General features: G+C 43.4%; 1 protein-coding gene across 2 annotated transcripts in view; it reads right to left on the bottom strand.

The window, feature by feature from the left end:
• Positions 1-22,228, bottom strand: part of LOC140391505 (Golgi pH regulator) — a 74,147-nt gene that overhangs the window by 14,090 nt on the left and 37,829 nt on the right. For both annotated transcript variants that reach the window (XM_072476043.1, XM_072476044.1), the window contains exons 8-9: positions 5,197-5,308; positions 839-925 (exon numbers count right to left, since the gene is read on the bottom strand). In XM_072476043.1, coding sequence (XP_072332144.1) covers positions 839-925; positions 5,197-5,308 — 199 coding nt within the window. The remainder of the gene's footprint in view (positions 1-838; positions 926-5,196; positions 5,309-22,228) is intronic.

Raw genomic sequence — 22,228 nt, forward strand, 5'->3', positions numbered from 1 at the left:
TACCTGTCATTATCATGCTGCTGTTTATGGGAGCTTGCTGTGCACAAATTGGCTGCTGCGTTTCCTATATTACAATAGTGACTACACTTAAAGTACTTTACTGGCTTCTCTATCCCGAGGTTGTGAAGAGCACTACAGAAATGCAAATTTATTATTTCTTTCTCCCAGCAGTGCCCATACACAGATGTTCCATTCTTCATATATTAGCCACTCAGGCAGACAAGGCCATCGGTTTTAAGTGGAGGAGGATTGCAGGGTAAGAAATAATTCAAGTGTCACACTTCTGACTTTTTTCTATTTATGGTTAAATGCCAAAATCCAGGCAGAGGAATAGTTGGTTAGCGAGTCAGCAGACACAACACAGAGGCTGCAGCACCATCATTGGCAAGACGGTGTAACTACAGCAGCCAAGTTAATGAGGAGAGTTTCCATTAGAAATATCCAATAGGAATAGATAATGGGAAAAAGCTGACACAAAACGGTGACCAGAAGATGCAAACACAAGAGGGTGGTGAAAGTAGATCCAATAGTACCTCTCAAAAGGCAACTGGGTATACAGTTGAAAAGGAAAACATTTGCAGGGCTATGGGGAAAGAGCAGGGAAGTGGGACTCATTGGATAGCTCTTTCAAAGGGCCAGCAGTGGCAGGAGGGGCTGAGTGGCCTTCATCTGTGTTGTGTCATTCCATGAATAGGAGTTACGTTTGATAGAAAGGGAATGAAGGAGATTTTGAATACATCATAAAAAAGTTACTTTAGATCTTTTCCAGCTGTTTAAATTGTTGTGAGCACGGCCTGTACTATTTCAGATGGTGGAGAAATGGTCAATTTAATAATACCTTAGTCGCGTGAAGATCAACTGTCTCGAGAAATAACTGCCGGCTCAGTTCCTCCAGTGCATCCACCTCTTGCTGAATAAGTGAGAGATCTGAAGGGAAATGTTAAAGAAAGCGCCAAGTGAGCCACACTGAACTCAGCGTGGCACGCATGAACTGTATCTTTCATTGCAGGAGTAACAAAAAGCCATATGCAGGTTAAATAAATGACGGAAGGAAGTCTGAAGTATTTACAAGAAATGATGCGTGTGTTCTTTTAACACACTTCAAGAGCTACTGTGCCAGTTATGGTCTCCACATTGTAAAATGATATGCAGGTACTGGAGAAAGTGCAAAACAAAAGATATATAAAGCTGACATTGGAACTGAGATGATCAATTGGGAAAGACAGAACAGGCTGGAGCACTTTTCTCTAAAGAAACATGGGACTGAGGGGTGACCTAATAGACATTAAGATAATGAAAGGGTTTGATGGGGTGGACATAAAGATATTTACAAGTGGGGGATCCAAAATTAGGGGCCATAAAGATAAGATACCAATATCTGCAGGGCAGCACAGTGGTTAGCACAGTTGCTTCACAGCTCCAGGGTCCCAGGTTCGATTCCCGGCTTGGGTCACTGTCTGTGCGGAGTCTGCACGTTCTCCCCGTGTCTGCGTGGGTTTCCTCCGGGTGCTCCGATTTCCTCCCAGTCCAAAGATGTGCAGGTTAGGTGGATTGGACTTGCTAAATTACCTTTAGTGTCCAAAATAATAGGTTGTGTGGGGTTATAGGGTGGATGTGTGGGCTTGGGTAGGGTGCCCTTACCAAGGGCCGATGCAGACTCGATGGGCTGAATGGCCTCCTTCTCCACGTGATAGTGAGATGAGGAATAGGGAGAGAGAGCAATTAAAATCGTGGCTACAGGGATGGTGCAGGCGGGAGGGATTCAGATTTCTGGATAACTGGGGATCTTTCTGGGGAAGGTGGGACCTCTACAGACAGGATGGTCTACATCTGAACCTGAGGGGCACAAATATCCTGGGGGGGGGAGATTTGTTAGTGCTCTTTGGGGAGGTTTAAACTAATGCAGCAGGGGCATGGGAACCTGGATTGTAGTTTTAGGGTAAGGGAGAATGAGAGTATAGAGGTCAGGAGCACAGATTTGACATCGCAGGAGGGGGCCAGTGTTCAGGTAGGTGGTTTGAAGTGTGTCTACTTCAATGCCAGGAGTATACGAAATAAGGTAGGGGAACTGGCAGCATGGGTTGGTACCTGGGACTTCGATGTTGTGGCCATTTCGGAGACATGGATAGAGCAGGGACAGGAATGGATGTTGCAGGTTCCGGGGTTTAGGTGTTTTAGTAAGCTCAGAGAAGGAGGCAAAAGAGGGGGAGGTGTGGCGCTGCTAGTCAAGAGCAGTATTACGGTGGCGGAGAGGATGCTAGATGGGGACTCATCTTCCGAGGTAGTATGGGCTGAGGTTAGAAACATGAAAGGAGAGGTCACACTGTTGGGAGTCTTCTATAGGCCTCCAAATAGTTCTAGGGGTGTAGAGGAAAGGATGGCGAGGATGATCCTGGATAAGAGCGAAAGTAACAGGGTAGTTATTATGGGAGACTTTAACTTTCCAAATATTGACTGGAAAAGATATAGTTCGAGTACATTAGATGGGTCGTTTTTTGTACAGTGTGTGCAGGAGGGTTTCCTAACACAATATGTTGACAGGCCACGTTGGATTTGGTTTTGGGTAATGAACCAGGCCAGGTGTTGGATTTGGAGGTAGGAGAGCACTTTGGGGACAGTGACAACAATTCGGTGACGTTTACGTTAATGATGGAAAGGGATAAGTATACACCGCAGGGCAAGAGTTATAGCTGGAGGAAGGGCAATTATGATGCCATTAGACGTGACTTGGGGGGATAAGGTGGAGAAGTAGGCTGCAAGTGTTGGGCACACTGGATAAGTGGAGCTTGTTCAAGGATCAGCTACTGCGTGTTCTTGATAAGTATGTACCGGTCAGGCAGGGAGGAAGGCGTCGAGCGAGGGAACCGTGGTTTACCAAAGAAGTGGAATCTCTTGTTAAGAGGAAGAAGGAGGCCTATGTGAAGATGAGGTGTGAAGTTTCAGTTGGGGCGATGGATAGTTACAAGGTAGCGAGGAAGGATCTAAAGAGAGAGCTAAGACGAGCAAGGAGGGGACATGAGAAGTATTTGGCACGTAGGATCAAGGAAAACCCAAAAGCTTTCTATAGGTATGTCAGGAATAAGCGAATGACTAGGGAAAGAGTAGGACCAGTCAAGGACAGGGATGGGAAGTTGTGTGTGGAGTCTGACGAGATAGGCGAGATACTAAATGAATATTTTTCGTCAGTATTCACTCAGGAAAAAGATAATGTTGTGGAGGAGAATGCTGAGCCCAGGCTAATAGAATAGATGGCATTGAGGTACGTAGGGGAGAGGTGTTGGCAATTCTGGACAGGCTGAAAATAGATAAGTCCCCGGGACCTGATGGGATTTATCCTAGGATTCTCTGGGAGGCCAGGGAAGAGATTGCTGGACCTTTGGCTTTGATTTTTATGTCATCATTGGCTACAGGAATAGTGCCAGAGGACTGGAGGATAGCAAATGTGGTCCCTTTGTTCAAAAAGGGGAGTAGAGACAACCCCGGCAACTATAGACCGGTGAGCCTCACGTTTGTAGTGGGTAAAGTCTTGGAGGGGATTATAAGAGACAAGATTTATAATTATCTAGATAGGAATAATATGATCAGGGATAGTCAGCATGGCTTTGTGAAGGGTAGGTCATGCCTCACAAACCTTATCGAGTTCTTTGTGAAGGTGACTGAACAGGTAGACGAGGGTAGAGCAGTTGATGTGGTGTATATGGATTTCAGCAAAGCGTTTGATAAGGTTCCCCACGGTAGGCTATTGCAGAAAATACGGAGGCTGGGGATTGAGGGCGATTTAGAGATGTGGATCAGAAATTGGCTAGCTGAAAGAAGACAGAGGGTGGTGGTTGATGGGAAATGTTCAGAATGGAGTTCAGTTACAAGTGGAGTACCACAAGGATCTGTTCTGGGGCCGTTGCTGTTTGTCATTTTTATCAATGACCTAGAGGAAGGCGCAGAAGGGTGGGTGAGTAAATTTGCAGACGGTACTAAAGTCGGTGGTGTTGTCGATAGTGTGGAAGGATGTAGCAGGTTACAGAGGGATATAGATAAGCTGCAGAGCTGGGCTGAGAGGTGGCAAATGGAGTTTAATGTAGAGAAGTGTGAGGTGATTCACTTTGGAAGGAATAACAGGAATGCGGAATATTTGGCTAATGGAAAAGTTCTTGAAAGTGTGGATGAGCAGAGGGATCTAGGTGTCCATGTACATAGATCCCTGAAAGTTGCCACCCAGGTTGATAGGGTTGTGAAGAAGGCCTATGGAGTGTTGGCCTTTATTGGTAGAGGGATTGAGTTCCGGAGTCAGGAGGTCATGTTGCAGCTGTACAGAACTCTGGTACGGCCGCATTTGGAGTATTGCGTACAGTTCTGGTCACCGCATTATAGGAAGGACGTGGAGGCTTTGGAGCGGGTGCAGAGATTTACCAGGATGTTGCCTGGTATGGAGGGAAAATCTTATGAGGAAAGGCTGATGGACTTGAGGTTGTTTTCGTTGGAGAGAAGAAGGTTAAGAGGAGACTTAATAGAGGCATACAAAATGATCAGGGGGTTGGATAGGGTGGACAGTGAGAGCCTTCTCCCGCGGATGGAAATGGCTGGCACGAGGGGACATAGCTTTAAACTGAGGGGTAATAGATATAGGACAGAGGTCAGAGGTAGGTTCTTTACGCAAAGAGTAGTGAGGCCGTGGAATGCCCTACCTGCTACAGTAGTGAACTCACCAACATTGAGGGCATTTAAAAGTTTATTGGATAAACATATGGATGATAATGGCATAGTGTAGGTTAGATGGCTTTTGTTTCGGTGCAACATTGAGGGCTGAAGGGCCTGTACTGCGCTGTATTGTTCTATGCACTGTAGATTCCATGATTTATGAATAAACCCAATAGGGAATTCAGGAAAACACCTTCATCCAAAGAGTGTGGTGAGGACGTGGAACTCGCTCCCACAGTGAGTGGTTGAGGTGAATAATATCAATACATTTAAGGGAAGCTGGATAAAGACATGAGGGGGCGAGGAATAGAAAGACATCCTCATGGGGTGAGGTTAAGAGGGGATGGGAGGAGGCTCATGTGGAGCAGCTTGCATGCTGTAAATTCTATGTTGCTCATTGTATAACGGATAGCTTTGAAATCCATTCCGTGTAAAATAACAAGGCATATCCTCATTTCAAGGTACAGAATGTGGCACCCAGTTTAGTCATTGCAAAAGGATATTTTCACTGTTGGAAGATGATGATGTCACACTTTTAATCATTCCCCAAAATCCTGCAGGCTTATTCTGCACCTCGCCACGCTGGTACATCATCCTCCTGGTCATAGCAATTCTATTAGGGGACCAAACAAGAAGTCAATCAGATAGGACATCTTACATGGGTCAGGCACATTACCCAGTCAAACACAATACCACCAATCAATAGAAAGGTTATCTGGAACTCAATAGGCAACCAAGGAAAGGATTGAGTCAGAACCCTCATCAGTATGTGGTTGTGAGTCAGGATATTTATTTGACACTAAAATAACAGCAAAATACTGTGGGTGCTGGAAATCAAAAATAAAAACAGAAAGTGCTGGAAAAACTCAGCAGGTCTGGCAGTGTCTGTGCGGCGAGAAACAGAGTTAACGTTTTGAGTCAAATGTGACTGCTTCAGCGCTCCTTGAGGTTAACAGCAGAGAGCAGGATATGGAGAGGAAAAGGTATTGGAATGAGGATGTGGGGAGTTTAAAATCTCAGTGTTATCCTATTATAAATACAGAAGCCTATTATCCTAACTACTAAATATTTCTAGCTGAACTGGAGCCCATTGCAATTATCATCATTACCAACAGCCCAATGCTGCTCAACAATGTCCAACAAGTCATTGATAAAGGAGACATAGAATTTACAGTGCAGAAGGAGGCCATTCAGCCCATCAAGTCTACACTGGCCCTTGGAAACAGCACCCTACTTAAGCCCACACCTCCACCCTATCCCCGTAACCCCACCTAACCTTTTTGGACACTGAGGGCAATTTAGCATGGCCAATCCACCTAACTTGCACATCTTTGGGCTGTGGGAGGAAACCGGAGCGCCCGGAGAAAACCCACGCAGACACGGGGAGAACGTGCAGGCTCCGCACAGACAGTGTCCCAGCCGGGAATCGAACCTGGGAAGCAACAGTGCTAACCACTGTGCTACCATGTTGCCCTGGGTTAGAGCTCGGCTGGACAGCTTGGAAAGTTAAGGGTTAATAATTGAACTTCCTTGAATCTTGGAAAAACAGGCTTTTCATGATATACAAAATGTCAGGAGGGAAGCATGATTTGCTTTCTGCTTTTTTGCTCGAGTGTGATACACGAGAATTGTTTGTGCAGGGAACTAACGTGACAGCAATGTGATCTAGCATGAGTGACTGAAGTATAGCCTTAATGATGAGTGTAATACTACAGGTAGAGGGATCCGTTAACTACAGTCTGCAAAGCTAATGGTTAAAATGTCTTTTCTTCGAAGGATTCAGAAACTGTTAAGTCAGGAAGTCTTGTCTGATGGAAGTATCTTTGGAGTAAACAAGTACAATTGTTCACATAAATACTGTGTTTAAAAGATTTAACACGAGAAACATCATGAGGATCTGATCTGTGACATGCATTTTCGATGTAATATACAGTGTCTGTAAAAGAGCATAGATTCCAACAGGTATTTGGAGGGGCTGGAAGATAAACAGAAACCCAGAGCCACACTCTCTCTGTTAGATCAATCCCCAGTACTCAGTATTAATAAAGTCTGTTCTGTACTTTCACCATCATGTCTTGTGCTGACTCAAAGCGCGCTGCTGTGACGGAGAGAAGGAAGGAGTTTGACAGAATGTTAAACTTTTATATAGGTCTGAAATAATTGGTGCCAGACATTCTCAGTGGGTAGCACTCCCACCTCGGAGTCAGAAGGATGTGGGTTTAAGTCCCATTCTACAGACGTCAGCATACTTCAGTGCAGTACTGAGAGAGTGCTGCACTGTCACGGCCAAGATGTAAAATGGAGGTCTGCTCTCACAGGTGGACGTACAAGAGCCCATGCATTATTCGATGATCCAGAGAACTCAACCTGGTGTCCTGGCTGATAGTCATCCCGAAGAAACAGATCATCTGATCAGAATCACATTGCTGTTTGTGGGATCTTGCTGTGTGCATCTTGGCTGCCAGGTTTCCTGCATTTCATCACGGAATATAAGTACTTAATTGGCTGTAAAGTGCATTGAGATGCGAAGGGACTGAAAGAAGCAAGTTCCTTCCTTTTTCCTTTACATCTTCAATGCCCCTCACTCCTCTTAAGGATGCTTAAAACAAATCTCTTTGTCCAAGTCTTTGGTCACTTGTTTCATCTCTTTATGTAGTTTGGTGTCAAGGTTTGTCTGATAATGCACCTGTGAAGGCCCTTGAGGTAATTTTACTATGTTAAAGATGCTATACAAAGGCAGGACACTTGGTGTTGGGTTACTGAGCACGTTGGTATCAAAAGACTATTTGTACTGCTAAAAATGCACAAAGTACCATGCTCCAGTGGCTTTTAAAGACGGACGTATCCTTAGAATTTGAATGTTCAGGGCAGCACGGTGGCGCAGTGAGTTAGCCCTACTGTCTCACAGCACTGAGGACCCAGGTTCGATCCCAGATCTGGGTCACTGTCAGTGTGGAGTGACCACAACCCAAAGATGTGCAGGCTAGGTGGATTGGCCACGCTAAATTGCCCCTTAATTGGAAAAAATGAATTGGGTGCTCTAAAAAAATTTATTTTTAAAAAAAAAAATTGGAATTCTCTTCCTTTTGACATCGAGATGATTCCAGATTTTGGATGGCTTCGGGAACTGGGACCAATTGCCTAACACCTGATATCTGGCAATGAACGTATTGTCAGTTTAAATTGTCACTTTGCTGCCTCATTCTTGGTTTCACATCATTGAGGCCTGACTGGGTGGTGTGATTGACAGATTTGGACCACAGCCAATCTAGATGGCTTCCCAGGCTAGATGAGTAGGTAGCTCCATTGGCAAACCCAAGTCTTATTCAGCTTCACTCACTAAAGTAACCTTGTCTGAGCCCATTCACACGAGACGATTAAAATTTTATTTATTAATAGAGCCTTACACTACAGAAGGAAACCATTTGGCCCAGCATGCATGTACTCTTTGAAAGAGCGATCCGATTCCGACCTACACCTCCGACGCTTCCCCATGAGCCTGAAAAATAGTTTCCTCAAGTACATGTCCAATTACCTTCTGAAAGCTTTTATAGAATCTGATTCTACCATCCTTTCCGTCTGCGCACCGGATCTGAACAACTCTCCTCACTTCTCCATCTAGTTCCTTGGTCGGCTATTTTAAATCTGTGACCTCTGGTTACCAACTCACTTGCTTGAGGAAACAGTTTCTCCATCAAGACTACTCACCATTTTGCACGCCCCTAATAAATCTCCCCTTAACGTTCTCTGCTCCAAGCTAAGCAACCCCAGATTCTCCAATTATCTAAACCCCGCTCCCCAGCTAACATCCTGGCAAACCTCCCCTGGAACCTCACCAAGGCCTGGAAACCTTCACAATGCATGGTGCCCACAACTGTATACATTCGCAAAATGTGGGCATCACCAGCATTTACTGTCCGTCACTGGTTGCCTTTAAAACGTGGTGGAGTGAAGAGCTGACTTCTTAAACCACTGCAGCACCTGTGGGAGAAGGTACTCCCGGAACTGTCAGGTCTTCACAGTCTTCTTCTGAAGAGTCAAGACTCAAAACATTAACTCGGTTTCTCTTCCCACACATGATGCCAGGTTTTCCAGCGCTTTGTTTCTATTTCAGGTTTAAACAGTGTTCCAAGGACAGGCTCGCTGGATCTGCTGGAGACGTTTCAAAATGTACCTGGAGATGACGTAGATACTTGTCAGCTACACTCCTTAAGCATGTAACTGCCAAGAGAGCAGCTGTGTTAAATCATGTGGCGTGAATGGGTCTTTGCCCATCTGGAAATGATGCTGAACATCATACATAAGTAACTATAGATTCTTCTAATTTTACTGATTCATGGACATCTGAGGGGACGTAAATTTAACAACAACTCGCATTTATCCAGCAGCTTGAACAGAAGGTACTTCACCGGAGTGTCAGCAAACACAAAACTAATAGTGAGGTAAAGATGGTAATAATAGGAAAGGGTGACCAAAAGCTTAGTTTAAGGGGTAGATTAAGGAGTTCTAAAGGAGGAGAAAGAGCTGGAGAGGTTTAGGGAAGGAATTCTAGATCTTAGGACTTTGGCAGCTGAATGCACAGCTTTTAATGCTGAAACAATTAAAACTGGGGATGCAGCAGAGAGCACACATGCAGAGATTTTAGATGGTTGTAGAGCTGGAGGAGGTAACAGAGATGGGGAAGTGTGGGCATAGGGATGTTGAGAATTTGAAATCTGAGTTGGTGCTAAAGTATTGCATTAACGGGACAGGGTGAGGTTAGCAGCGTTCCAAATGTTCGTCCAGGGTAATCCCAAGAAGAATGAAGAACAAAAAAAATCAGAAGAAATTTTTCATGGTGTTATTAGTTCATGGAACACTTTAGCAGAAGTGAATAGCAAGAAAGACATTAGAACATCACATTTAAAAAGCATCAAGAAATATTTTAAAAGTATGCACAAGGATACAGAGATAGGGAAATGGTCATGGTAAGGTGATCTTTAAACTTAATCCATCATTCAAAAAATGATGCAGGGAATAGAACATTTATTCAAATTGGATTTCCTCTTCAAGATTTTTTAAAAAACTACCACTTCAATCTGCATTCTGGTTTCAACGAATGCACAAAGCAGACAGTGTAGGCACACGGAAAGGCTGTGCAGTTTACCAGAAACAACATATAGCAAGAAAAACAGATGAACTCATCGGGTCATGGACTATAACCTTCTAGACCAGTGGGAGATGAAGGAGATTAAAACAGGCAACAATAAATTGAATTGCGAATTCAGAGAAACTTCCAGTACCCAGAGAATGGAGAGAATGTAGAACTCACTGTCACATGGAGCAGCATTAATGCATTAAAGGGAAGCTAGATGAACACATGAGGGAGAATGTAATACAAAGACATGATGGTAGGGTGAGATGAAGCCGGGTGGGAAGAGGTCATGTGGTGTAAAAACACTAGCATGGACCAGATGGACTGAATGGCCTGCATTCGATCTGATTTTCAATGCTTTCAGATAGGAACCATTTCTCCCATCATTTTGGTCCTGGCTCTTTATTTGGACAATCCAAATTGATTGTTTTTCCTTCCTTGCTCTGCTTCAAATATTTCATCCTTCCCCCAGCCCCCTCCAAGAGTAAAGTAAAGGTTTCTACTTCAACCAGTCCGTGGGCTACAGCACTCCACGGCGCAGAACATTTCTTTCTACCTCTCCTCTTTTTCAGTTCATAATCCGTCATTAATCAGAATCACAGAATACTGCAGTGTAGAAGAGGCCCTTCGGCCCATCGAGTTTGCACTGACACCAGTAAAACACCTGACCTGCCCACCTAATCCCACTTGCCAGCACTCAGCCCATAACCTTGAATGTTCTAACGTGCCAAATGCTCATCCAGGCACTTTTTAAAGGATGCGAGGTGTCCCGCCTCTCCCACTTACTCCTTCCAAAGTGTATCACCTCACACTTTTCAGGGTTATACATCGCTACATAGTAGTTAGGAGCAGGAGCCTTGGGTTAAATTCCATCTGCCACTGATTCGCCCATTTGACCATCCCGTCTATATCTTCCTGCAACTCAAGACACTCAACCTCACTAAGTTTGTCATCCACAAACTTACTGATCCTACTCCCCACAGTCACCCATGTCATTTATATAAATGACAAACAATAGGGGACCCAGTACAGATCTCTGTGGTACACCACTGGTCACTGGCTTCCAGACACTAAAACAGCCGTCTATCATCACCCTCTGTCTCTTACTGCTAAGTCAATTATGAATCCACCTTATCAAATCCCCCTGTATCTCCTGTGCATTTGCCTTCTCAATAAGTCTTCCATGTGGGACCTTGTCAAAGGCTTTGTTGAAATCCATGTAGACTACATCAACAGCAATACCCTCCTCTATACACTTGGTTACATGCTCAAAACGTTCAATCCAAATTGTTAGGCATGACCTCCCTCTGACAAAGCCAGACTCCCCAATGAAGGTAGTATTTTTCACTGCTTGCCCAATCAAAGCCCACCATAATTTAAAAACTCTATGAAATTTACACTCCTTCGGCAGCAAAATGTTTTAAAAGTTTGTCACACTTGTGAAGCAAATAGTTAATCGGTTCTTTCACTGCAGGTTTCTAAACAAAGATTGTCCAATGGCACGCTGACTGAATAGTTCAGTAAAAGGAGAGGTTTTAAAACAAGCTGTGTTACTACATCGACATACAAAACTGGCGAGGCAGACAAAACCAGCTGAAACACCGAGCCTGACCTCATGAGGGCAGAGCAACAGGATTGGACACTTCACTCATCCATGCACAAAGTCACCACAATACTAATACTGTTTCTGAACTTCGGGTTATTATTAGGGTGCTGAGGATCAGGATATACATCCCATCCTTCCAGAAGTTGACAATGATGCACTTTAAACAAATGATTGATAATGTTCGGGGAAATATTAATTAGTCTCAAACTATCACTTTGAAGGTAATTTTGCAAATTTGTTTTTGCTTGCATGTCAGATCAGATCAAAAGAGATGACTATCCTTCCTTCATTTAAAAAAAATAAATTTAAGAGTACCCAATTCATTTTTCCAATTAAGGGGCAATTTAACGTGGCCAACTACCTGCCCTGCACATCTTTGGGTTGTGGGGGCGAAACCCACGCAAACAGGGGGAGAATGTGCAAACTCCACACGGACAGTGACCCAGAGCCGGGATTGAACCTGGGACCTCGGCGCCGTGAGGCTGCAGTGCTAACCACTGCGCCACCGTGCTGCCCTATCCTTCCTTCATCACCATTTTTCAATAAAAATAAATCCCAGAAGAATGGCTTGCTTACCAAAGCCCGGTTGTGTGTCAATCGTGGTTCGGTTGGTTGTACTCTCACTTGAGTCTGAAGATTGTGTGTTCCAATCCCGCTCTTGAGGCCAGAGCACAAAGCTCCAGGCTGACACTCCAGTGGATTACTGATAGACTGCTGCATCCTTTTTCAGATGAAGCTTTAATTCATCTGCCCTGACAGGTGGAAGTAAAAGATCTCTTGGTACTATTGGGGGAAGAGCATGTAAGCACTCTCTCGGGTTTCCAGGAGCCAATATTTATCCTTCAACCAACATCATTATATATCCGGTCGTTATCACGTTGCTGTTTATATAAGCTTGCTGGGCATAAATTGGCTGCCACATTTTGTTACAATCCCAGAATGCAACCCTAGCTCAAAAGACTGTAATTTTTACTTTGTTCAATAAAATATGAAGGAACAGTCACAGGACTGCTAATTTGTTTTTTAACAATAAAAAAATGTATTAACATGAAAAAAATTGTATTATACAATTTACTGTTATATACTGATATATTACTGTTCCTTCTCTGTCGCTGGGTCAAAATCCTGGAACTTCCTCTCAAACAGCACTGAAGCAGTTCAAGAAGGCAACTCACCCCCACTCCTTTACTCCCCTCTTAGCTTAACAAATACACACAGATTTAAAGATCAACATGATTACAAAGTACATCTTAAACTACAATGGTCTCATTAACGCTCAAAGTCTCTTTAAAGCACATAAGATGCCTGTGGTAAGACACAAACCCAAGTGGATGTCTGTGGATTTCGCCTCGAAATCCCCCCAGATGATTCTTGTACCGTGAGTCACCTTGTCTCACTAAACTCCGGTTTTCACGAGTAATTTCAAATGCCACTTTCAAATCTTCTTTTAAATTATGCTTTCCCTTCACTGCTTCCTCCAAGGTTTCACTTTCAGGTTTTACACCTCTTATTTCGAGCTTCCTTTGTCTTAAAGGATTTTACACAAACTCCGAAGTACAGCCACTGATATCCACAATTATTTCAAATAATGTCTCCAAACTGTAGTAATTTCTCACAATTCATAGCAGACATTTTCCGGCCTCTCACAATCCAATGTGTTTTTAACTCTGTGACTTTACTGAACAGTAATCTGTGTTACTACATCAACATTCAATCCCTCCAGCACCTTCCAATCCCACAACCACCACCATTTAGAAGGACAAGAGCAGCAAATAGCTGGGAACCCCACCAACTGGCGGGTCCGCTCCAAGTCATTCACCACCCTGACTTGGAAATATATTACTGTTCCTTCTCTGTCGCTGGGTCAAAATCCTGGAACTTCCTCTCAAACAGCACTGAAGCGGTTCAAGAAGGCGACTCACCCCCACCTTATTAAGGGCAACTAAGGATGGGCAATAAATCCTGGCCTAACCAGCGATGCCCAAATCCCGTAAATTAATTTTAAAAAAAAATCTATTCTGGTTCTCCCTGTTCCGTTAATTCCAGACTTCTTGGAAATCTCTCTTCATTTCTCTAGTTTCCTTAACTAGCTGGACTTTAGATTTCCGGCATCTGTTTTCTTAACCGTTATTCCATAGTATGGCTGTTATTCTAGCAAGGCTGTGAGAGATGTTCCCTCGCTAGCCTTCTTAAATCAACTTTTTCTAGCCAACCCCTCACACATAAACACCTTTATCCAACATGAATCTAACTATAGGTTTTACCCTTCCAGGCAAGAAACATTAAATTAAACCCACTTAAAACTATACATTATTACTAATGTTTACCAATGCAAATATAAATCCCTTAAATGTACTTTATTTTACCAACAATTTCCTACATTAGAGCAATGACACTTCAAAGGTACTTGATGGGCTGTAAAGCACTTTTGTGAGGTGGGAGTCTGATATCATGAAAGATGCTATACAAATGTAAGTCTTCTTTATATGGGCTATCTGACCCAAAGATCCATTCCCATTAAGTTCGGAATTAGTTAAACTTGCTGGGGCAACTATTGAATGGATGCTATGAATGATCATTAAGCCACAGAGGAAAATCAGCTCATATCCCTACCACTGACACCTGTTTTGCTAGAAGGTGCCCTAGTTCATGTGAGGCTAGGAAAGGGCATGAAGTCACAGTTGAAGAGCCTGTTGACACACATTGTTGAGCTTCACTTTAGAACAGTTACTTGGACAATGTGGTAAAGGCCAACCCACAACAATGGAATTGTACAGATATTAATGACCTGGACTTAGGTATTTATAAATAGAGGCATAGAGTATAAAAGTAAAGAAGTCACGCTAAAACTTTCTCAAACTTTGGTCAGGTCTCAGCTGGAGCAGTGCCCCCAATTCTGAGAGCCACCCTTCAGGATGGATGATACCTGGGAGGAGTGGCTTTAGTTACGTGGCGAGACCAGGGAAGTTTGAATGCTCTCCTGGGAACAGAAAAGGTTGAGGAGAAATTCAAAAGAAGTTCAACATCTTGAAGGTTTTGATCGAGTAAATAAGGAGAAACTATTTCAATTGGCAGAAGGGTCAGTAACCGGAGGGACATAGATTAGAACCAAAAGTGAAACAAGGAGAATTTTTAAAAAACAATTGAATTGTGATCTGGAATGCATCACCTGAAAGAGCGGGGAAGCAGTTCCAATGATAATTTTCAGAAGGGAATTGGATAAATATTTAAAAAGGAAAAAATTGCTGGATAATGGAGAACAACAAGGCCATGAGCCAGCTTTGAGAAAGAGTCATCTGGACTCGAAACATTAGCTCTTTTCTCTCCTTACAGATGCTGCCAGACCTGCTGAGAGTTTCCAGCATGTTCTCTTTTGGCCATGAAACTAATTGGATAACTCTCTCAAAAAGCTGGCACAGACATAAGGGGTCGAATGGCCTCCTACTATACTATGAAGCATGATGGGAAGAAGGGAACAAAATGAAAATGTTTACGGCAAAACCGGCAAGAGCCATGTATCACAAGTCCAAGTCCCAAACATTATCACACTAAATGTAGCTTCCAAATGTGTGATGCAACAGCGTCTGGAAAGCTTGTAGTGAGATATACCTTGGGGTCATGGGTCTAGGGTTTAAGGGGTATGGTGCCAAGGCAGGAAGATAGCATACAGATCATCTATCATCTGAATGAATAACGGGGAGCACACTTAAGGCGCTGCTTGGTCTCCTCCTGTTAATGATGTATCGAGCAGTTTCTTAAACAGGCCAGGTACATTGAGCTGCACAATTCAGATTATTCAGCGTGCATGTGTGAGTGTTTGCATGCGTGAGGGTTTACACGCACAAGGGTCTGCACATGCGAGAGTTTGGACATATGAGAGTTTACAAGCGCAGGGGTTTGCACGCGCAAGAGTTTGCACGAGTGTGTGGCTGTCTGTGTGTGTGTATAGAGAGAGGTGGGAAATTCCAATGGTATATTATGAAAATATTTTTTAAGGAATTTGGGTACTTTGGGATTTCCCTGTCCATTGAACTATCTGATTGAGCAATAATGCTTTATGAGATGAGTTTCAATCTAAAATTCAACATAATAGTTCTTTTACTTCAAAGTGTTCAATCTTTTCCCCCACACATCTATCATACTTCAAAGAAAGAATTGCATCAAACTTTTCACATCACGGTGTCCAAATGATTCACAGGAGTAAGTAATTTTAGGGAGTATAGTCACTGTTTTAATGCGGGGAACACTGCAGCTAATCTTTGCACAGCAAGCTCCCACAAACAGCAATGAAATAATGACCAGATCATCTGATTTAATGACATTGATTGAGGGATAAAATATTGCCCGTGACCCAAGTGAGAACTCCACTGCTCTCCTTTGCAATAGAGGCTACAGGATCTCTTAAATCCATCTGAGGGGACAGATAGTGCTCTCAGGCTTACTAGCTCTTCTGAAAAATGACACCTCTCACTGTACAGTGCTCACTCAGTACTGGTACTGGGAACGTCAGCCTGGATTTTGTGCTCAGGTCACTGGCGTGGGCCTTGAACACACAACCTTGCGACTCAGAAACAATTGTGCTACTACAGAGGCATGGCTGGCAGTGCGACTGCTTACTCCAAATTATTGAGTAATTCAATTTATTTTTAATTTTAAATAATGGATCAGAAGACTGAAACTAATGTAGATGTTTAAAAGGTCCTCTGGTGTCAGAAATTTCTGCTTTCAGACAAATTGGATTGTGATCCAAATCCAGTATTCTAATCAACAGAAAGTCAGCTACCAATTTTTCAGCATTAGTCTGGATGCTCTTTGCTCAATGTTTTTCTTTCTCTTTGAAGCATTTGAATACTGACCTTTCAATAACATCCTCAGCTACTCTGACCCATTACTCTCCTCACCTCCCAAGACTGGAAAATTCCACTCGCTAGTTAGCCTGAAACAAATTAATCTTCAGCTTTGGTGAGCTGCAAAAACCTGTGTTTACCTCTCTCCATTGCTATCTATAAAAGGGAGCAGTGTAGGGCAATCTCCTACAAATGGCAGCACCATTCCAAAGAGGCAAAACTACCTCTTCCATATCTATTAAATATTACATAAATTTATTGAATGAGGAATCTTTCACCATGATTTCTTTTAAAAATTAACACAGTATTTGGAGAGTCTGCAGACGCTGGCACTGTTTTCCTTGTGGTTGAGATTAGGGGGAGATTTGATGTATGCGTTCGAAATAATGCAGGGTTATGAACGAATAAATAAGGAGAAACTATTTCTACTGGCAGAAGGGTCGCAAACTCGAGTGCACAGGATTAAGGCAATTTGCAAGCGAGCCAAGGAGGAAATGAAAATTTTTTAATGCGGTGTGTTACCATGATCTGTGAAGCCTGAAAGGAAAATTAAAAAGGGAATTGGATAAATACATGAAAAGGGAAAAAAAGTCTTTCACTGTGGGGAAAGGGCAAGTGAGGCTAATTGAGAGCTCTTTCAGCGAGCTGGCACAGGCATGATGGGATGAACAGCCTCCTTCTGCGCTGTACTATCCAATGAGCAGCCCTCTATTTATTTATTTATTCTGCCTAATCAATTTAGTTTACTTTAATTGGAAGATATTGAGCTGGTGAAGTGCAGGATTTAAATCCATGATCAATGCACCGGCTCTCTCTTGACTAACCAGTGTGCAGTGCAAAACTTAAAAACCACGTCTTCAAACTTGATATTTCCTCACTTCTTGTAAAAAAACATATTGTGAAAAGTGCTGCAAATCACACTCTGGAGAGGCACGGTACTTTAGACAGTCCACCTTTAGTCATTGAAACTGAAAATGTCAGCTTTTGTATCAACTGTCCTGATCTTGTTGTCTTAAAACAGTCTCACAGCTTTTCCTCCCATTGTTTGTTATCTGCGTTCTCCGTTTGAACTTCATCAGTTTGCTTTCCACCCTTTCTGGCTCCAGAGCGTTTGAAGGGTTTTGCAATGTTTTTTTTGATTAGAATAGTTACATTTCTGCTACAGTAGTAAGCCTTTTGTGCAACTAATCTACGTGAACCAGTAATGTAGGTCACAGACTTACGTTACAAGGTAAGCACCATAAACCGCAGTCATCCGAGAATGTGCACTTCCTGAGAACTTTAAATTGCACAGTAAAATGGTGAAAAACTTTCAGACTCTGGTTGCAATGCAAATAAACCACATCCCGTCAAAAATTATATATTATCCTACGGCAATATTATGCATATTGTTGAGAATATTAGAACAGAAATGAGAAATTTACCGTATGTTAAAGAAAATGACCACAACCATGTGCACAAGAAGTTCCATAATGAGAACAGCACAAAAAAAACCTGTACGCAAGGAGCAAAAAATGCACCAGAATTATGAAACTTGCGAAAAGAGTAGGAGAGTTTTCCTAGTGTCATTTGATCCCAACAGGAATACCTCCCAGTGTCCGGGCTACAATTGGTCATTCAATTAACAGGTGACCTGGTCATTATCACATTGCTGTTTGTGGCACCTTGCTGTGAGCAAATTGGTTGTCATGTTTCCTACATCACAATAGCAACTACACCTAATTACCGCCCTAATGACTGTGCGAGATTTGAGGTGTTTGGCTGCTTTTAGCTGTCATGAGCTCACAAAAGGTGTAGTATTAATGCAAGTCACTCATTCTATTAATTGACCTTCTAAGTATGTCCGGTACCCTGGTTTGTATAAGCATCAGGTTGGACTGAGCTTCGTACTGTATTAGAACTGCTAAACGCCAAGTCAGTAAAGCTGGTTGTTGTTTACATCAGTGTTTTTCAAACCTTTTTTCCCCCGGGACCCACTTTTGCGAAACGGCCGACCTTTGGGATCCACGCTTCTGACATTTGGGACTCCTGCCGGCCAATCTTTGCCACACAGGTTCGCTTACCTTTAATGCCAACGGGGAGTCTACTTGGTCGTTACGATTTTACTTGAATCAGGTTCAGAGGAGCCTAATCAGATGCAGACAACAGCCAGCTCCTTTGTGCCATTATCACCTTTGTGTGAAAATGGAAAATCCAACCTTGCACATGTAGGTCGACGTGAAGGGCAACAGCAACAAAATGCGTGTTTTATTCAGCACTGGATACTCCTGGGAGATGCTACTCCAGAATGCTGACACCTTTGGCATGTTTTTAACTAGCTGCCACAGGTCAGGTACAGCAATGTAGACTTTCCATTAGCTGTAAGTTAATAACTGATTCTGGGGTCTCAATCTCAAAAGGAATTTGTCACCCACCACTTCTCTTTCAAAATCTGAAACTTCTCTTTTGCCAGTACTTCCCTGCATATAACACACGTGGGCTTTGCATCCTTATTTGTATTGGCACAATTGACAAAACCAAACCTCACAGGGGCAGCACGGCGGTTAGCACTCCTGGGTTCAATTCCGGCTTTGGGTGACTTTCTCCCCGTGTCTGCGTGGGTTTCCTCCGGGTGCTCCGGTTTCCTCCCACAGTCCAAAGATGTACAGCTTAGGTGGAGTGGCCGTGATCAATAGGATGAACCTGAAGTTCAGTTTGTGTTCCCTTCAGCTTGGAAGGACAAGTAGTGATCTAAATGACGCATTTAAAATAATAAAAAGGATATAACAGGGTAGATATAGGCAAATTGTTTCTTCTGGTGGGAGAATCCATAAAAGAAGAGCATAATCTTCAAATCAACACAACCCTTACACAAGGAGGAATGGAAATCCGGAATTCCCCTCCTCTAATATTCTGTGGATTGTATAAAATCGATACTGAAATCAAGATTTTTATTAGGTGAAGCAGAGCAGAAACATGACTGACTCCTGCTCCTAATTCTTATATTCACACGTAAGGGATGTTAAAGGTGTGAAAATGAGCTTGAGGGTCAGATCTGCCATGGAATTGAATGATGAAACGTTGATGGGCCAAATGGCTGACTTCTGTGCCTATGTTTATCTTGAGTAGATGCTTTCAATAGCCTGTTAGTGCCACCCACTGGAGGTCAATAGTATGGCAGCCATTTGTTACAGTCGCCTGAAGATTCAGAAACTAAGACAAATTAAAAGCAGGAGGGCATTCGGCTCATCGAGCCTGCTACCCCGTTCAATAAGCTCATTGGCTGACTGGATTGTAACCTCAGCTTCACATTCCTGCCGACTCCCAGTGCCCTTCCACCTCCATGGTAATCAAGAATCTATCTAGCTTTGCCTTAAAAATATTCAAAGATTCTACTTCCACCGCCTTTTGAGGAAGAGAGTTCATAGAATCACAGAATTTACAGGGCAGAAGGAGGCCATTCGGTCCATCGAGTCTGCACCGGCTCTTGGAAAGAGCACCCTACCCAAGTCCACACCCCCACCCTATCCCCACAACCCAGTAACGCCACCCAACACTAAGGGCAATTTTGGACACTAAGGGCAATTTATCACGGCCAATCCACCTAACCTGCACATCTTTGGACTGTGGGGGGAAACCGGAGCACCCGGAGGAAACCCACGCACACACGGGGAGGATGTGCAGACTCCGCACAGACAGTGACCCGAGCCGGGAATCGAACCGGGGACCCTGGAGCTGTGAAGCAATTGTGCTAACCACCATGCTACCGTGCTGCCCGTGAGTTCCAGAGACTCACCACCCTCAAAGAAAAGATTTCTCGGTTTTAAATGGATGATCCCCTCATTGTTAAACAGTGACCTCCTAGTTCTATATTCTCTGACAAGAAGAAACATCCGCTCCACATCCACCCGGAAAATACCCCTCAGGATGCTTCAATCAAGTTGCCTCTCACTCTTCCAGACTCCAGCAGATACAGGCCCAGCCTGTCCAACCTTTCCTCATAAGACAACCCGCTCATTTCAGCTATTAGTCTCGTAAGCTTCTCTTAATTGCTTCAAACACATTTACATCTTTCCTTAAATAAGGAGCCCATACTGTATACAGCACTTCAGTTGTGGTCTCACCAATGTCCTGTCCAACTGAAGCAAAACCTCCCCACTTTTGTATTCAATTCCCCTCGTAATAAATGATAACATTCCAATAGTTTTCCTAATTTCTCGCTGGACCTGCATTCAAACCTTTTGCGATTCATGCACCAGGACACCCATATCTCTCTGCATCTCAGAGCCCTGTAATCTCTCACCATTTAGCCTTTTTAAAATTCTTCCTGTCACAATGGACAATTGCCACATCTTTGCCCACTCTCTTTAGCCTAAGTATGCCCTTTTGTGGTTTCCTTATGCCCTCTTCACAACTTACTTTCCTACCTCCCTTTATGTCACCACCAAATTTATCAACCATATCTTCAATCCCTTCATCCAAATTATTTATATAATCTGTAAACAGTCCACCCCCACTCCCAGTGGAACACCACTCATTACATCTTACCAACAAGAACATTTTCCCATATATCCCTATTCTCTGTTTCCTGTTAGTCAGCTAATCTTCTATCCATGCCAATATGTTACCCCTACACAATGAGCTTTCATTTTCCACAATAACTTTTGATGTGGCACCTGATCAAATACCTTCTGGAACTCTAAATGTAATTATGGGGTAATCATGATGCGATTAGGCAAGAATTAGGGAGCATAAGACGGGAACAGAAACTGTCAGGGAAAGGCACAAATGAAAAGTGGAGCTTGTCCAAGGAACAAATATTGCGTGTCCTTGATAGGCATGTCCCTGTCAGGAAGGGAGGAAATGGGAGGGAACCATGGTTCACAAAAGATGTTGAATATCTTGTCAAGAGGAAAAAGGAAGAGATGAGAAAACAAGATTCAGTAGGGTCGCTTAAGAGTTACAAGGTAGCAAGGAAAGAGCTGACAAAAGGGCTTAGGAGAGCTAGGAGGGGGCATGAGAGGTCCTTGGCGGGTCGGATCAAGGAAAACCCCAAAGCTTTTTACTCTTACGTGAGAAATAAAAGAATGACCAGGGTGAGGGTAGGGCTGGTCAAGGACAGCAGTGGGAACTTGTGCATGGTGTCAGAAGAAATAGGAGGAGTTGAATGAATGCTTTTCTTCAGTGTTCACAAAGGAGAGGGGCCATGTTTTTGAGGATGAGAGTGTGATTCAGGCAGGTAGGCTGGAGGAAGTAGATGTTCTGAGGAAGGATGTATTAGCAATTTTGAAAAACCTGAGGGTCGACAAGTCCCCTGGGCCAGATGGGATATACCCAAGGATTCTTTGGGAGGCAAGGGATGAGATTGCAGAGCCTTTGGCTTTGATCTTTGGGTCCTCGCTGTCCACGGGGATAGTGCCAGAGGACTGGAGAGTGGTGAATATTGTTCCTCTGTTCAGGAAAGGGAATAGGAATGACCCTGGTAATTATAGGCCAGTTAGTCTTACTTCAGTGGTCGGGAAGATAATGGAAAATGTCCTGAAGGATAGGATTAATGACCATTAGGAAAGATGCAGTTTAATCGGGGATAGTCAACACGGATTCGTGAAGGGTAGATCTTGCCTCACAAATTTGATTGAATTCTTTGAGGAGGTAACTAAGTGTGTAGATGCAGGTAGAGCAGTTGATGTCGTATACATGGTTTTAGTAAGGCGTTTGATAAGGTTCCCCATGGTCGGCTCATGAAGAAAGTAAGGAGGTGTGGGATAGAGGGAAATTTGGCCAATTAGTTAAGTAACTGGCTATCACATAGAAGACAGAGAAGGTGGTGGTGGATGGAAAATTTTCAGACTGGAGACCAGTTACCAGCGGTGTACCACAGGGATCAGTGCTGGGTCCTCTGCTATTTGTGATTTTTATCAATGATTTGGAGGAGGCGGCTGAAGGGTGGGTCAGTAAATTTGCTGA

This window comes from Scyliorhinus torazame, chromosome 15, assembly GCF_047496885.1.
Source record: "Scyliorhinus torazame isolate Kashiwa2021f chromosome 15, sScyTor2.1, whole genome shotgun sequence".
NCBI lineage: Eukaryota > Metazoa > Chordata > Chondrichthyes > Carcharhiniformes > Scyliorhinidae > Scyliorhinus > Scyliorhinus torazame.